The 18,420-nt window shown below is 28.6% G+C and overlaps 4 protein-coding genes across 4 annotated transcripts; 3 read left to right on the top strand and 1 right to left on the bottom strand.

The window, feature by feature from the left end:
- Positions 1-3,977: 3,977 nt before the first annotated feature.
- Positions 3,978-4,808, top strand: GO595_000264 (uncharacterized protein; the record flags this gene model as incomplete). Its single annotated transcript, XM_067915567.1, has 1 exon — positions 3,978-4,808. One exon carries the CDS (start codon positions 3,978-3,980, stop codon positions 4,806-4,808), a length of 831 nt encoding a protein of 276 aa, XP_067779719.1.
- A 330-nt stretch (positions 4,809-5,138) lies between these two features.
- On the top strand, positions 5,139-5,744 carry GO595_000263 (uncharacterized protein; the record flags this gene model as incomplete). Its single annotated transcript, XM_067915556.1, has 1 exon — positions 5,139-5,744. One exon carries the CDS (start codon positions 5,139-5,141, stop codon positions 5,742-5,744), a length of 606 nt encoding a protein of 201 aa, XP_067779718.1.
- A 489-nt stretch (positions 5,745-6,233) lies between these two features.
- Positions 6,234-6,815, bottom strand: GO595_000262 (Rubrerythrin family protein; the record flags this gene model as incomplete). Its single annotated transcript, XM_067915545.1, has 1 exon — positions 6,234-6,815. The coding sequence occupies one exon, from the start codon at positions 6,813-6,815 to the stop codon at positions 6,234-6,236; it is 582 nt and encodes a 193-aa protein (XP_067779717.1).
- An 8,574-nt stretch (positions 6,816-15,389) lies between these two features.
- GO595_000261 (DEAD/DEAH box helicase family protein) lies at positions 15,390-17,894 on the top strand (the record flags this gene model as incomplete). The annotated part of the gene is made up of 1 exon (XM_067915534.1): positions 15,390-17,894. One exon carries the CDS (start codon positions 15,390-15,392, stop codon positions 17,892-17,894), a length of 2,505 nt encoding a protein of 834 aa, XP_067779716.1.
- Between the last annotated feature and the right edge of the window lie 526 nt (positions 17,895-18,420).

The following is an 18,420-nucleotide window of genomic DNA, read 5'->3' as shown; positions in this document are numbered from 1 at the left end:
TTAAAATTGACGCCAATTATTTTATAAATAACATTTTAATGAATATCGAAGGTTCTGAACTTATGAAGAAATCAAGAAATATGAAACACAAGCTCTAGGCGCACTACGATAATGCACCCTGTCATTCGGCGAAGACCGTTATAGAGTATCTCAGACATTCGGGCCTCATTATTCTGTCTCATCCTTCATATTCACCCGATCTAGCTATATGCGATTTTAACCTGTTCGGAACTATGAAGAATTCTTATGCTGGAAATGAATTTGAAACAGAAGATGATCTAACAGAAGCCATTAAAGAATTTTTCGCCTCGAAAAGTGAAGATTTTTATAAATCTTCGTTTTTTGAATGGATACGTCGACTTGAAGCCTGTATCGCTAATAATAATGGAAACTACATTCAATAAACAATAATTTTTTATTTATATACTTTTTTCGAAATTCAACACACATCAAAATTCCGGTTACTTATCGGCCACCCTATATTATTCGATGAAATTATTAAATACCTTAGTTTCTTTTCGTTGGTTACTTGAACAAGGCTTAGATCATTTTGCAACAGAAAGGCATTCATCACATCCATTAGACTACTTTTTTGGAAATGTTAGTAGGGTGTGTGGAAATGATGATTATAACAGAATAAAATCTCATATTGCAAAAAGTTCGATATCAGTAACATTCATGAATGATTTAAATACTTCAATCAAAACAAGAATGAATATTGCTGGAACATCAATTAGCCATCATAGTATTGAAGAAATAACTGATGATTCACAAGTATCATTATGGCAAATTGCCAACAGTCTCGAAATTCTTGCAAAGGTTCATAGTTTTGATGAATTCAAAAACAATAATGAATTAAAATTTGGATTAATATGGATTATAAGCATTATATCACAAATAATATTAAAAGATCCCAGTAAAACTTTTAATATTCCTGAAATTTTATCTGGTAATCAAATATTATACAAATTAATAGCATTTAGTCAATAGTAAAAAACATAGTATTTTTAATATTTTACTTGTTTTTTTGATAATTAGAGCTTCCTTAGTAATTTGACATTACTAGAGCTTCTAATTTTATAACCGAAAAATGCGTTCAATTTTCTATTTTATCGTATCAAGTATTAAAATAAAAATATCACAAAATTGTCAGGACGAATTTCGGGAAAAAGCATGTTTTTATCAAATAAAGCTTATATAATTTATCATGTTAACTAGCCATGAGGCCAAAATGTCAATAACCGTTTTCTGCCGCGGTACCTCTATTAAAATCATTCCCATTTTAAATGCCGATCAAAATTAATTCAAAAGATTGAGCACGTTACGAGATTTTGTTTGCTAAGTGATCGTTGGCCATGATCGCTAAAATGGATGTCATCATAACTATTTGGTATCAAATATAATAACTATAAAAATATTATAATGAAGTGAATAAAAAGAAAATGTTTTTCTCATGGAAGAAGGTAATACGAAGTTTAAAGTGATTAATTTCTGATGATTTCATGGAATACATTAAGAAAAGAGAAAAATCTCTAAATTTGTATGATATTAAAATGAATAAAAATGTTGAAAATTTTCATTAAAAATTAATAACACATTGATTTAGTATACGTATTTATTCAAACAATATATCTATAAATTTAGTTTCGATCCGATGTCAATGAGAAATCGCCGATACGACGGTTGGTCGACGGTTTCATCTTCAATCAAATGATTCAAGAACGAACTATGCCCAAACCTATCTTCTACGCATAAATTTATTGTACCTTTTATCAATTCGAAGAGTCTTTTTGATTCTTCATTTTCTAATTTGTTTAATTCTTCAATTAAAAAAGATTCGTCACAATCAAATAACTTTTGACATAAATTTTGTTCTATATTTTTCCCAACCCATACCCAAGTTATAAAGCCATCATACATTAAGAAGATATCTGTTGATTTTAGTACTTGTTTTGAAAGTTGGCACTTTTTGGGGCACTCCGATTTTTTCAATACATAATCGGTCACTTCATATAACTGCGGAATGCAAATTTCAGTTATTTCATCAACTGACATTTTTTCCATTTTGCTAATTAATCCAATTCTTTCATACATTTGTACTCCATAACAAAAGATAGACGATTTCAATATGCCTAAACATAGCATTGGTAATTTTTGAAGTGATTTTGGAATTAATAAATGTTTTTTCTTTCCTTTTTCTTTGTATCCTTTAAACATTGAAGCAAGAGCTGTAACTGCTCTTTCTTTGATGTCAACAATTGTTAAGTTTTTGGTCATATAACAATCTAAAAGATCATATGCAATTGATCTCATAATTACATTTTGATTCATTGATTGAGTTAGGACATGTACATCATCTGAAAGGCATACAACTTTGGTAAAAACTCGGATTGAAACAACACCATTAAAGTTACGATAACTAACAATCGCTTGAAATGGAGCAACTTGAAGCTTTGTCTCACTTACAATCTCCATTGAGATAACATTTAGGCGCTGTGAATTAGCGGTAAATGTTTTCTTGGATACATACCCATGTGACTCGCCACCATCAATTTGTATAAAGTTGGGGCAGATGAATTTAACCGCTACAACAAACGTATTGAAAAAGTTGCGCAGTACGTTTAAAATATTTGTGGCACTTTCGATGTAAGTGAAGTTCCCATTTAATGGTTTAACAAGATTGTGGAAGAGAATGGTGTCTATGGATCCACCAAAAGGTGGGTGAGCAAGAATGTCAAGTTGAATAAATTTGTCTGCTAATGAGTCTTGAAGATTCAACCACTCTGGAGTGAGATTAGTGGTTTCAACTTTAGTAAGTTCAAGGGTTGTTGAAATTGGATTATGCCCATTGGGAAATGATGATAAAAGAAGAATAATCTTCCCATGAATCCCAACAATATTTTGAGCAAAATTAAGCATACTTAAGTGGTCTGATGTTTTTTGATGTTTGAAAGATAGGAGTGGTGAAAAATCACTTGGAACATGGGAATGAAATGCAGCTGGTGGAAATTCAATTTCATCAAATGTTGGGAATATTAAAACATTTCCTTTGTTATCCAAGATAGCAATATCTTGTGAATATGAACCGATAACGAAATTGGTAAAATCATGAGGAATTGATTTTGATAAATTATTTATAACCGCCTCATAAAAACCACATGCAACTGAAACAGGAGAAGCATCAATTAAAATTATTTTTTTAGGAGGATCTGGTTCTGAAGCATTCCATTCAGATATAGTATATATTGAATTTGTTGGTTGATTTGAATCATTAATCGTAAGTTCGCAAAAAGGGCAGATCCTAGGTCTTTCTATATCTCTAAACAAAAAAGATCTACATCTTGGACAAAGATCTAATTTTTGATTTAATGGTTTTACTTCTGAATTAAATGGGTGGAGAGCTGCCTTGATGGGGAAACGAATTGCTTTTTGTAACTTTGGAGATTTTGGAAGAAAAGATGCCGTAAATTCGAACCCCTTTTCATCAGCTTCCATAAAGTGCCCGGCCATCGGCGGCCACCATACTTGAATATGTAAACGGTGTACCCCATAATGAACGGGATGCCTGCAAACTGTTTTTTGATGGATAATATTAAAAATTAGAATGTTTTTTTAATGAAATTTTCTTTTTCTTTAAAAATTTAAGCAAAAAAATCTTATTGATAATGTTATTACAATTAACATATCTGAAATTTAGTAACAGCTTGACAGTTAATAGATGTTAACATAATTGTTCTCACATCTTCAGATAAGGTAGAGAATAGTACTATTACAAGAAGAAACGCAAAGAAGAACAAAAGCATATGCTTGTAGGTCCGAACATTACTTCTTGATGAAAAAAACTTTTAATAAAAGAAATGTTACATATAACATAGAAAATTATTTTTGTTTTTTGGGTAATACAAAGTTACAATGTTCTATATACAACGATAGAATAATTTGACGCGTTTCAAATGGCAAAACCGACTTAACCAGAAATGTTTTTGCTTTTGTCTGTACTTTGCTACTCACAAATACTAAATGTTGATTTATCTCCGAAACTCTACACAGAAGGGTTTGACCCGCAAGACCCTCTCGTTATTCAATCGGAATCTCCCAATCTATTAGTTGTTTTCAGAACTTACGTCGGAATGAAGATAACTATATCACAAATGAATAATATGGGAGATGAACCATCAACTACCTGGACTATAACTGACAAGCTTCCTTATATTTTCATAAAGAATTTTGCTCAAATTGAATTTCATGGCGACGATGTAACATCTTTATCATTTTGGGCAGTATGCGTTCCAACAGATATTGTCAATCGATGTTGGGTTACAAATATTCCAGGTGAATCAATAACTTTTTCAAAGGATTCACCAAAAGAATACCAACTTAACAAAAAGCAAGACACACTCATAATGTTTGCAATACCAAGTAGATTTTCAATCTACTATAACGTAGAACTTCAAGATGGAAATTCATTATCAGTTGGATCAAAAACAATCACAGGTAGCGCCGAGTCTAAAACATCGGAAACAGGTAAACTTCTTCTTTCCATAACTAATCCTGGTGATTCTAACTATGTTTCGCTTAGAGGATCATCTCAAACAAGAGGTGGAAATGAAATCAGACAACCATCAATGCCTTTCAAAGGGTTCATAAAATTTAATGATCCACCTTCGAAGGGATCAGGTTTTGGAATATTTATTTTAATTGTTGCAATATTGGTTATAGCGGGAGTTATTGTTTACTTTGTACGTAAAAATAGGAGCAACAGGAAGACATTTGGATACACAATTCTTTCAACACAGTCAACCTTATAAACTTTTGATAAGGTTATCAATTTTAATAAATAACAAATATTATCAATGAATCTTCATTATAGATTTGAAGCTCCAGTGTAAGTTTTTCTTATATGGTGTTCCTAGTACAAGAAACGATGAACACCAAAAAAAAAACTTGCAAACTTCAGATTGCAACACATAGCCAAAAAACGACGAAACCGATCAATCTGAATTTTATGTGATTTTAGACGTTTCCCACACTTTTGATAACTGTTTAACACGATGCGCTACTCAAAAAGTGCAATTTTTTTTTTTTGACAACTCAATTGAGAGATGGAAACCACAACAATGTTGGGTTGGTATCTATATATGAGTGGTGAATCAAAAAAGACAAAACAAACTTTAAGATGGGCTGTGGTGAAAGACTACTGGCTTGAAATCTCACAAAAATCAACAGAAGATCCATTATTAATTATTCATCTAGGCTTTGCTGAAATTAAACCAATGCCTATAAATGAAAACACAGGTACTTGTATTCTTATCAAAATGAATTCATATTCAGGTGGAATGGAATATAAATTCACAACAAATAACCATTTTGATATTATTGATTTTTATGATTCGCTTCAAAAGGGAAAGGAGAGTTGGGCTAGCCTTGTCAAGGAAGGAATATCTTTCATCTCATACGAAGCATCTTTCAAAAATAAAGGTGGACTTCGTACAAAAAGTATTGACTGTTCTGCTTCACCAGGTGGTGTATCTTTCAGTACCGGAAAATCTCCAACTGATGTAACCGTGTTCCCATATAGTAAAATTTTATATGCAAAATCAATTGAGAACAACAAAGCACAATGCTTTGAAATTGGATTTAATGGTTCACAAAAGTCGGAGATGCAGTTACAATGTCACAACTGCCTGGAAATGAAAAAGATATTAACGATTATTTTGTTTAACCTTAACAACAGGACGATGTGATTTAGAAATAAACAAGCTTTTTGTTTTGCTTATCATGTGGTACTTTTGTATAAAAGTATTTTTCTTTTTATCTCGCCATTAAGATTAAATTGCATACATTTGAAATTAATTTCATTTTTTTAGAATACGTAATGAACATTCTTGTGAGACATCATAAAGTTTCGATTATGTTGGGAATCATTGAATATGCGTTTAGATCTCATTGATATTTTCTTACAAGAATTTCTTTGAATATATTTATAGCAAATACAATTTTGTAACATTTTTTTTTGTTTGACTATTTTTGCTTTACCGAGAGATGAATTATGGGCTAAAAAGTCTTTCTTCACAACTAAACCGACAAGAAATGAACGTTTAAATTATTTTTGGCTGTCTCAATAGTTGAGCACTAAAACATAATATTATCTAAATAATACTTTCCTTTTATTCCTTTTATTGTTTTTATTATTTCCTTGTCTTATCAAAAGACAAGCCCAATTCATTGATTGTTTACTCGAGAACTTCCCTCACCTCGAAAAACCCTTGCTTGTGCCCGCAAGCAGGGCATTCTTCTGGTGCTTCAAATCCTCTAAATATGTATCCACAATTTCTACATTTCCACTCAACCTCACGATCTCTTCTGAAAACAGTTCCCTCCTCAAACTGTTGTATGAGAATTCTAAACCTTTTTTCGTGTTCGCGTTCAACAGCTGCAATTTTTCTAAAAAGATCGGCAATTTCATGAAAACCTTCTTGCTCTGCAATTGCAGCCATATGAGGATACCCTTGCATGTGCTCTTCTTTTTCTCCATCTGCAGCTTGTTTCAAGTTTTCAAGAGTTGATCCAAAAAATGATCCTGGAATTTCACATTGAACATGAATTGGTGCACCTGTTCCTTTGAGAAACTTTAAGAAACGCTTTGCATGCTCTTTTTCATTTTCAGCTGTTTCAATGAAAATTGCTGCAATATGTTCATAACCTTGTTTTTTTGCAATACTCGCAAAAAAGGTATACCTATTTCTTGCCATTGATTCTCCAGCGTATGAAATTGCTAAGTTCTTCTCTGTTCTCGATCCCTTCAGTTCTGTCATTTGTAAATATATCTAAATGTCATTTTTGTAAATTTGCGTACTTTATTTTTTATGCGCAAAAATTTGTTAACAATTCAAAAGAAAATATTGAATTTCATGAAATTCAAATTTGAACATCATGATGTAAAATTTTTAAATAATTCGATGTTGTTCTACATCAGAATTAACTTCTTATAAACATGATTAATTTCTTCATATAGATATTCATTGATTTTTTTTCGTCATTTAATAAATGCATGTTAATAAATGATTTCTTATATTAATTATTTTCGCATTTAAAGAAAAAATATTTCTTGATCTATAAATCATATTATAAAAAATAATGTTTCATTTATGAATCATTTAATTATCAATACTGAACAGATGTATAATATGTTAATGCTTATGTTAATCTTTTATCGGTATAATCATCGAAGCGAAAGTATTTGTCAACGTATAAATCAGTTTATATATTACATATTCTAATTGTTGAATTATACATTTACAATGTGAATTTGAAGGCATTTAAAAAGATATCAGAATTAAATAATCCTACTTTTGGATAAATTATTGAAATATTAAAAACCGTTTATATGCAAAAGTCAATGGAAATGAATATTGATCTACGGTTTTGGCAGTTTTCTTTGATACCAAGAAATGACCGAAGAAAATGAGGATTTCATATTGGAAAATATTCCAAAACTAGCAAGCGACGACGACATTAAAAAAGCTTATGAAATTCTTGTAAAATTTGATAACGAATCGAATCTTCAAGCATCTAATTCTTTGTTACAACATAATCAAAAAGAAAAGTCATCAAATACAAACTCTGAACAAGACAACCTCAATTTAAGTAAGACGGGAGGTAATACGTATAGAATACAAACATTAAATTCAAAAGATGAATTAAAACGATTTTTTTTGAAACTTCAAAATATTACACCTGTAATGATCCCAATGTATCTTGTTTCAGCACAAACACAAACTGTTTTCTCAAATAATCAATATGGATTGAAATTATGTTTTTGCACATATATCATGACACTTTCATGGATATTGAAGTTATTAAGTGACCCACCTCCTCGGAGCGCTAAACTTACAAGAGAAGAAAAGCAGCTTTCTTTACAAGCTATTAAGCTATTACTTAATTCCGAACTTCCACCTTTATTTTATCCTAACTTTGAGGTGGTTCCAAGGGTTTCTATACCCCTTACAGATGTTGAAGTTTACTCACCCACCAAATCACAAAAAATTAAAATTGATAATATTATTCCAGTTTCAACAACAGCAATTGTTACTACCGAAACAACGGTTTACATTGGCTGTAGAGGTCCAACCATTTATGCCATACCACTTCAACAACGTGAAATTAATGAAATTAGACAAATAACTCTTCCACCAGAACCTAATTTTCCTGATGAACCATATTCGTTAACCATCCAAAATGGTTCTCTTATTCTTTGTTCTGATTCTGTTCCTGCACTTTTAATTGATCATTCATCTAATTTTGCATATTCCACACCAATATCACATGCAGGTCATATTATGAATATGGCCGATAAGTTTACACCTCCTGTAGTTGATGATGGTCGTTTTTTTTATTCTGTTTTATTTAGCGATAGTCCAAAACTTAAGGTATTCAAACTTGAGCTTGATTGCATCTTGTTTGTGAAGAACGTTTATTTGAAGCCTGGCAAAAACAAACTACAACGACCGTTTACCGAACTACTTCCTCAACGGTTTAAGAACAAGGCTCTAATAGCAACAAATGGGACTTATATAAGTTTTATATTAACATCCGAGAATATTACAATATGTAGAATCTTTTTAGTTAGTACTGGTGTTCATCAACATGATGTAGTTTTATCAAATGCTCCAAATTTAAAATCATGGTTTTTTGATAAGACTATTCCATCACATTGCCTAATTTATGACCAACAGTTTGTAATGATGGATTCATTATTTACTTTACCACCTTGGATGGTTGGATTTTCAACTCCAGAAGAAGATTTTGATAAACCATCACTAAGTACCTATGATGACGTAGTTAATGTCTATAGTAAAGCATTAGCTGTTTTAGCCTCACGTTTCATCGGCTCAGAATCCAAATTACCATTAACTCATTCTGATCAATGGACGCCATTAGACAAAGATTCGATCAAAATACTATGCGGGTTTATCGAAAGAGACAATCGGAACACATCTCAAGCAATCATCATATTTTTAGATAATTATCTAAAAAGTCTTGACATCTCAAATCATAATTTCCAAGGCAAATATGGTCTTCAAGATCTCTTAGAGAAGTTTAATCTTTATTTCTCTGATGAACGTTATAGTTTTTATATCAATGAAATATCATATACTATATTATCATCATTAGATGCGTTTTGTAGTGGCGATAAAGAACTCACATCAATAATTCTCGAGAAGATCTTTGCATTATCATGTCTATATGAAGAAGAGAAACGGAATTCCGAGAAGATGAAAAAAGATGAAAAGAAAGAAAACATGGAAAACATGATTTTCAAGTTTTTACCTAAGTCACGATGTTTAGTTAAAGTTTTAACTGAGAAATCGATTAATAATTTATGTTCTATAGCATTAAAGACATCATTTGAACATGATGATGAAGCATTAACATTATTACGTGAAATAATTTTCCAATATATTAATAGTGAAGAAGGACTTAATTCAAATGTATTCATTATCTTTATGGACTATTTATACCGTCAATTTGAATCTGATTTTAAGCAATATGAAAATGATAATTGGAGTTATCAACGATTTATTTCATCAGTTTCATATAAAACGTTTTCAGAGATTGTACATTTATTACGACATTATTATAAAAAGACGAAATATTCATATGAATTAATATCATATTTTTATAATGTTGGGAATTTCGATGTGAATAATAATAAGAAAAATAATAATTCGAATAATGAAATTATACTTTTAACAAAGTCAATATATTTATCATTTTTATTAGCATTTCATTTAATGAAAAATGATAATAATTTTTATCATTTTAATAATATGAATTATATTTTAAATATGAACATTAATGAAATAAATATTAAAGATATTGGAATTGATAAAGAATTAAAAGATATTATAATTGAAACTATACAAAATCATTATATAAATGATTTAAACATTAATGAATTAATGAATAATTTATTTAATTATTATCGTTCTAATAAAATTACAAAAGAGAAATTAATTAAAAAATGTAAAAAAGTCAATGAAATTAAACCACAATTATTTATCAATGTATATAAATATTTAATGAATGAAATCAAATTTAATTTAATTACAGATCCTAATAAATGTATTACAATAAAATTAATTGATATGTTATGTGATAATAACATGAAAAATTCAACAAAAATTATATTATCATTATTATATAAAAAGTTTAAGAATAATATAAAATATTTTATATTACTTCCAACAATTTATTATCAAAAATTAGTTCGAACATTTCCATTAAAAAGTTTTATACCTGAAATATTTTATATAGAAAACCCAGGATTTAAACAACAAATTAAAGGATTAAACTTACAACAATTAAAACTTTGTTATAAGAATTTGTTTTTAATATCAAGAAAAATAAAATATAAAAACAAAATGGAAATCAAATTCGATTCATTTGAAATATTTGGTCATAAATTACGTGAAAAATTAATCAAAAAAATCTTAAAAATTTATATATCTTCTGCTACTAAAATAGTTAAAATTGAAAATAATTTTTATATTTCTTGTATTAGAACTGGTGATTATAATGTTATATATTATTTATTAAAAGTATTAAATTTAGAAGAATTTAATGAAGAAATTTATACATTTATAATTAATTTAATCGGAAATTATTTAAATCGAAAAACAAATTATTTCTTACAAAAAGATAATAATATTATACATTATCAATGTATATTTTTATTAATTAATTTCCTTAAGAATAAAATCATTGAACAAAATTTGAAATTTTTGGAATATTTCGAAAAGTTATTAAATAATCCAACAAATGAATTCATTATGACATTTTATGCTATAACTAATAATCATATTGATGTATTCCGTCCATTTATAAACATTAAATTTTTATATAATGGATTTAATGTTAAAGGTAAAATCAAAGAAATTACTTCAACGCAATTTAAATTATATAATAATAAAGAAACATTTAATATACAAAACATTTCTAACATTAAAATTATCCAAAAGAACAAATTCGAAGCGAAATATTTAAAGAAATATTATACTGAAATTTATAATATATTTAATAACTCAAATAATTCATCATTTAAATATTCAAGTTTATATGAATTTATTAAAGATGAAACATTTCGAACGAATTTTATAAATAATAATTCAAATATTATTAATATTAATGAATTATATTATACTAATTTTGAGTTTTTTAATATATTAAAACGTTTCACTAATTCATATTTAATATCATTTATCAAAATTCCAACATTTTCATTTAATTATAAAGTACCAAATTCAAATGGAAGTATTAAAACGAATGATATCAATGGAGAAATAATATCATTTATGGAAAACATTGAAACATATTCAACTCCAATTCATCCTTATAATGATTTATTATTAAACATTAAATTACAATGTGGGAAATTATATTTAATTGTTAATCAATTAACTAAAAATTGTTGTTATAAATCGATTAAATTTGAAATATCAAATGAATTTATCTTAAACATTAATTCTAAACTAAAAGTTATAAATATAAATAATGAAAACATAATAAAAATTAATTCCGAATGTGAAATGATATATTTCTATTTAGAAATTACTTCCAAAACATTTGGAAATTATAATATTAAAATTAATGAAATTTTGGAAATCGATAATTTAAATAAATATAAAAATGTCGAATTAATTAAAGAAGGAATTGAATTCATGCCAAATGTTATATCGAAATTATATCGAAATAAATATATCGAAATTACAGAGTTACAACTTTCTTCTTATTTTAAAGAGAAAATTTTAACATATTATACAAAGAATCCAAAAATTTTTGTCGAGAACTTAAATAACTTTTGTAAATATTTGTTATGTTTAATGAATAAATTAAATATAAATGAAGAAATAATTAACTTAAAGGATATAAACACAAAGAAATTACAAATTTATAATTTCATTAAAGAAATTTTATTATATATTCGAAATGATGAAAATGTTTTTATCGATTTTATTAATCATTTAATAAATCATATAAAAACAAATGAATTATATTTGGAAAATATTAAATCAACAATTACTATCTTGTTATATATATGTAATGATTCAAAGATATTTTATGAAAAATTAGAAATTATTAAGAAAATTGTCGAAAATTCAAATTTCAATTCACTCAAAAATTTGATAAACGGTTTATTACCGAAGAACGTTAATAACGGAAACGATCAAAATAATGAATGGTTTATTAAAAATTATCCCAATATTTATCATCAAAATATTAATTATGATAATGATGAAATTTATTTCTATTTGAATTCTTCATTAAATAATTTCCCATTAAAAAATTATCTTATTAATTACCTTGAAGCAACTTCTTTTGTTTCTTATATTGTTCCAATTAATCAAAAAATTGTTAACTTCCAAAATTCACCTCAAAATGAAAATGAATTTATATTTTTGTCGATTAATGACACAACAACTACAGAAAATTATGAATTTGATATATCAAACGATCCAACTTTTTGCAAATTAATTTGTAAAATAAAATTGAATTCATTTGTGATACTTCCTCCGTATTCAATATACGTAAAGCCAAATTCAAATAATTATGACGTTAAAAGAGCTCAATTTTCTTATCGTACTTTTATCGCTAACGAAGAAAAAATTTCAAATCAAATTAAGAAGCAAGTATTTGAATGGAAACCGTTGTACTCAATTGAATTACTGTGCAGTTTTGAGCCCGATCAAATTTCAATAGATACATACAAAAGTAATCCGCTTTCCTCAATTTTTGAATACAAAGTTTTGTTGTTTTACAATAGTTTACTTCGGCGGTTATCGCAAAATTCAAACAGAACAATTTTCAGTAATATTCATTTGTTAAATAATAACTATAAATTATTAAGTTTTGAAGATCGGCTTATACAATTTAGGAGTTTGTATCCTAAATATAATGATTATAATTTTGATGATTTAATACAAAATATTAATAATATGAAGAAACATGAAAAAGCTGCAATTTATGGATTAATATTTGGTAATCCGCAAAAAATTGAACTTGATTTTGGATTATGTCAGAAAATATGTTATTTAAATTCGAAATCAAATCTCCGAAAAATCTTTTGTGCTGTCTCCGGAGTGAATGAAAATAGTTTTGAAATGAATGTTTTACAATTTCGCGAGAACATTTGTGTTTGTAATGATATCGATGACAATGTGATTAATTATATTAATGTTAAATCTGAGAATGTGAGAGATATGTTTAAGAAATTCTTCGAGTTCGCTTCGAAATTCTCTAAAAATGAGTTGGTCGAAGCGGTCACAGGGAAATGGGGAAATACTAATGAGACTATAAATGTGTACGAAATCGAAGAGAAAAATGTTTTGAAATGTGAAAATGAGGCAAACGCAATTGTAGTCGGCCAGTTCGATGGCGTGGACGAAATGTTGAGCGAACTGATGAAAATGATACAGAATGAAATAGAAAGAAAAACAGGTTTATAATAAAAATTTATCGAATAATTTTTCTTTTGTAGTGAAATGTATTGCATAAATTCCTAAATTAGGATAATGCAGTGATCGAAGATACAAATTTGTTAAAAAATTTATATTCGTAAAATTCTCTTTAATAAAACATACTTCAAAACATGATTAATGCTGATTTCATTTTTGAAATTGAAATAAATTAAAATAATTTTTTATGATTTTAGGAAAATTGTTTTTGGGTTCTGATCGCTTGGGGTGCCCCGAAAATGGAATTTACTTTAATAACCGTTCAGAAATCCGAACTATTTATCCAGAAGCTTCTGCCAAAACTGGGAATGGGCGATCTAATCGAATCCATTCAAATCAAACACTGCTATCCATTTCTATATTGTGAGGATCAATGCGAGCAAAAAAATTGCCCAAATTGGAAAATCCATTTTAAAATTATTTCAAATTATAATTTTAAAGGAATATTACCATCAGAAGTCATTGGCATCGGATCATGCTTGGACATTGTTATGGGAATGACATTTGATGATTTTATTTTTTTTTCACATAAATACGGAAAATTAGATTATTACGTAAAAAGATATTTTGAAGGAAGTCGGTTCAATATGGTTAGAGTGTATAATAGAGTAAGCTCTCTTACTTTGCCTCCTGGAAATCAATTAACATTTTTTAATTGGCTAAGCCTTCAGCCTGGATTCGAAAGAGAATCAATGATTTTTGATATATTATCTCAAATTGAACCAACTAATGATCTGCAAGCGTTAAATATGAGCCCTATATCAAGTGGTGCTGATCAAATTCGTCTAACCAAAACGGGTCCTTGTTTTATTTTGTTTGCCTAAAATAAATTTTGTTTGTTATCAACCTATTTTTTTACATCCTGAAGAGATAAATTGATTTGAAAAATTTAATTATCAAATTAACTCAACATTTTCAACAATATCTTAAATATATTTAAAATATTGCGCTTTTACGTAAAGTGCTGTTTAAAAGTAAAATGTGTTTCCCGAAGGTGGAGTCATTCGAACATAAGGATTACCTTGGTTCACGTTGTTTTGTGGTATAGCATATGGGTTCTCGAATGTACTCATTCCCGGATGACTATCATAAAATTGACTTTGCGAATGCATATTTTGAAGTTCACCAATTTGTTGCTCTCTATAACGGCGAATTATTTGGTAAAGGACATTGAATTTGCAAATTCACATATTAACAATACACTAATTGTTCAAAATATTTGAAACAGCATTTATGAAAGCATCTGAAAATGGTCACACAGAAATAGTTAAATTACTTCTTGAACAAGAAGGAATTGATATTAATGCAAAAGATAATATTTATTTTAATAATTTGACATTTCAAAATAATATTTGGAAATTATTTAAATTATTTAAAATAGCACTTATTTTTGCATCTAGGCAAGGTAATATAGAAATAGTTGAATTACTTATTGAATAAGAAGGAATTGATATCAATGCTAAAGATATATATTTTACATATTACGCGCTTATTTCAGTTTTTTAGTGTTTCAAAGTAATATTTGATTTTAATAAAAATAAATTAAAACAGCATTAATTTATACATGTGATAGAGGTCATACAAATATAGCAATATTACTTCTAGAGCAAAAAGGGATTGATAAAATGCAGAAGATAAAATGTGGTTTATTTTATTTTCAGAATATTAAATAACAATATTAGGTAATCATTTAAAATACAGAAAACAGCACTAACATGTGCAACTAAAAATAAAAATTCTCAAATTATTTATTTACTTGCAGAAGAAGATATCAATAAAAATGCTGTGCAATAATCTATGACTGCGCGCATATTTAAACGGTTTCTATTTTTCGCTACTTTACATCAAATTAAGTCACCTGGACGTTTATAATTAATGATAAAGTATGATTTAAGTAGCGATCCATCAATTTATAATGAAAAAGATAGTATTGGTTTCTCCCTAATTCTTGGTAAAGATAAATCATCACCCCCAAATATTAATGATACTGGTCCTCAAAAAATTAAACTTAAATCACAGGAAGAACTTACAATGGATGACCTCAATATCCCAAATTTTCTTCAGTATTCTTATTTAAATGGTATTCCTCCTCCAAAAATTACCAAATTTCGACAATGGCAGACTGATTTATTTTCAAGACAAGAATGGATGAATGGAATGTCTGCTATGATATCTGTTCCAACATCCGGTGGTAAAACAGTTGCATCTGATGTTGCAATTGCTCAATTATTAGAAGCAGATCCTCATGCAAAAGCAATTTATGCTCTTCCTTTTGTTGCCCTTGCAAATGAAAAATATAATGAATTTAAAAGAAGGTTTTCTGGTTTTAGTGTTCGTCCTTTTTATCAAAATATTGGTGGATCGGATTTTCGCCGAGGTAACATAGCTGTTTGTACATATGAAAAAGCTCACACAATCCTAAATGCTGCGCAAATTGGAAGGTATTCAGATTCTATCAAACTTGTCATTATTGATGAAATTCATGTGATGAGTGATGAACATAGAGGTGCAGTAATTGAAGCTCTTATTCTTAAACTTAAGCTAATGGAACATTCTCCACGTGTTATAGGACTCACAGCTACAATCAATACTCGAGATGCCCAAACAATTGCAAAATGGATCAATGGATTTGCATTTGTTTCAGATACACGTCCATCTGCAGTAAAGCAATATCTCATAAAACATGATGGTGGACTTTATACAATATCAAATGGAGAACTCAAAGGTAAAATCTCTACATTACCAACCATTCCAGGAGATTCACTACACATATTAGACCCTATTAGGCGTTTATTGTCTCATTCACCGGACTCGACAGTTCTTATTTTTGTTAATACTCGAAGTGAAACACTTCAAACAGCAATGATGATTTCATCTAAACTTTTCGACCCTTCCATCAATATTCCAAAAGTGCCACATCCATCTGAAAAAGTGCTACAAGAAAGACGTTTACTCGTCCAAAAGCTTGCGCAAGCATCTGGTGTATTAGAAGAATCTCTTAAAAAATGTCTTATTAATGGAATTGGGATTCATCATGCAGGCCTTTTACTTGAAGAAAGAAAACTTATAGAAAATGCTGCGCGACAAAAAGTGCTTTCAATATTAGTTGCAACAACAACATTAAGTGCTGGAATTAATATTCATTCAGTTGCAAGAGTTCTAATTTTAAATATTTATAGATGGACTCCTAATGGTAATGCTATAATTCCTCCTTCACAATATACGCAAATGGTTGGTAGAGCTGGTCGAACATCAAATCGATCAGGAGAGGCTTTTATATTTGCACATTCAACGCTTGATTCTGAAATTGAAAATATATTACTTCTTTCACAACATAATATTCCAGACATTGTTCCAAGGCTTCGAGAAGCAGGAAATGTTGAAAAGTTTTTTCTTCAATGTTTATCCACAAAACTTTTGAATCCAAAAGATGGATTTCAGAAGTTTATGCAGAATACGTTTAAATATGAACCAAATCAAGAAATTATTGGTGATGCTATACAGAGAATGATAAATTTAAAACTTATTGACCCGAATAAAAAAGATGCAACTGTTTTAGGTAAAGCTATTGCTGGATCATCACTTGATATTGATGAAGGTATTTCTTTGTTTAATACAATACAAAAAGTTCAATATGATCTTTGTTTACTTGATGAAGTTCATCTTTTATATCTTTGCATTCCAACGCAAGTTATAGGTACCATTAAGCCAGAACCATATAACAGTAAGATGTGGCAATATATAATAGCGCATCATAAACATGTTATTCAACTTATAACTGGAATGGACAACAATCAAATTGATCGTATTCAAGACTTTCCAAATATCTATGGAGGTCTTGGACGTGTTAATTCTAAAATTGATCTTAACATGGACAAAATCTACTTATCTGTTCTCCTTAAGGAGCTCATAAATGAACGCCCAATGACAGAGCTAACAAGGAAATTCCGGGTAGAACGAGGTACAATCCAATCGTTACAAACTCAATGTTCGTCATTTGCTGGCCAAATATCCAAATTTTGTGAACTTGTAGGCGCTTGTCTTTTAGCTACAACATTAAATAGATTTCGTCAACGTTTAAATTTTGCTGCACGCACTGAATTATTAAATTTAATGACATTACCATCTATGACCAAAGACATTGCACGAAGACTTGTTGACTTAGGGTTATGTTCACCTGTTGATATCGCACCATTAAATACAAGCCAATTAGTGCAATTGATCGTCCCAAAAGAAAATGAAAGCGGAGAAAAATACGTTTTGACAGATGCCGATAGAGAACGTGCACAGAAAATATTGAATGAGGCTAAAGAATATGCAGAAAGCATTGCGAAGCTGGAAATATTAGAAGAAAATTCTGTAATGAAATTTAGCGGATGATTATTTTTTTGTATTTTTAATAAATATTTGTAAGTATGTATCTAATTTGTTATTTAAAACGCCTAGGTTTCTGCATTGATTGTTGAAGAAAATGCACTATTTCCAATTGTTTTTTTAAACTCATGCCATTTTGAAAGTTCAATATTTCCAAATGAAAGCATGCACTAAGGATTTTTCTTGAAATTTTTGCATAATACACCATCAATTGTAACTTGAAGCAAATTATACATCCTGAGATTTATTTCTTTGTTTAATGGAATTTCACAAATTGCACTTAAAATAAGAATAGTTCCATTACAAATCCAGTTCCAGAAAATTAACAATAAAATTGAAACATTTTTTTTGGAACACTAATTAAATTGTTACAGATCGTGTTGTCGGGGTATTTATTCATGTTCCTCTATTTTATCTGCAAAATCAAAGGATATAAGAGACGATAGGGAATTTTGTGTTATAATTACGGTTATTCAGAACGATAACTTTGTAATTAAAAGATTAAGGGTTTCATTATTAAGAAAAAATTATA

The sequence above is a fragment of the Histomonas meleagridis genome (genome assembly GCF_020186115.1).
Source record: "Histomonas meleagridis strain 2922-C6/04-10x chromosome Unknown contig_1, whole genome shotgun sequence".
NCBI classification, from domain to species: Eukaryota; Parabasalia; order Tritrichomonadida; family Dientamoebidae; genus Histomonas; species Histomonas meleagridis.
Note: the sequence above shows the minus strand (reverse complement) of the source record. Positions and strands in the feature narration are given on the sequence as shown.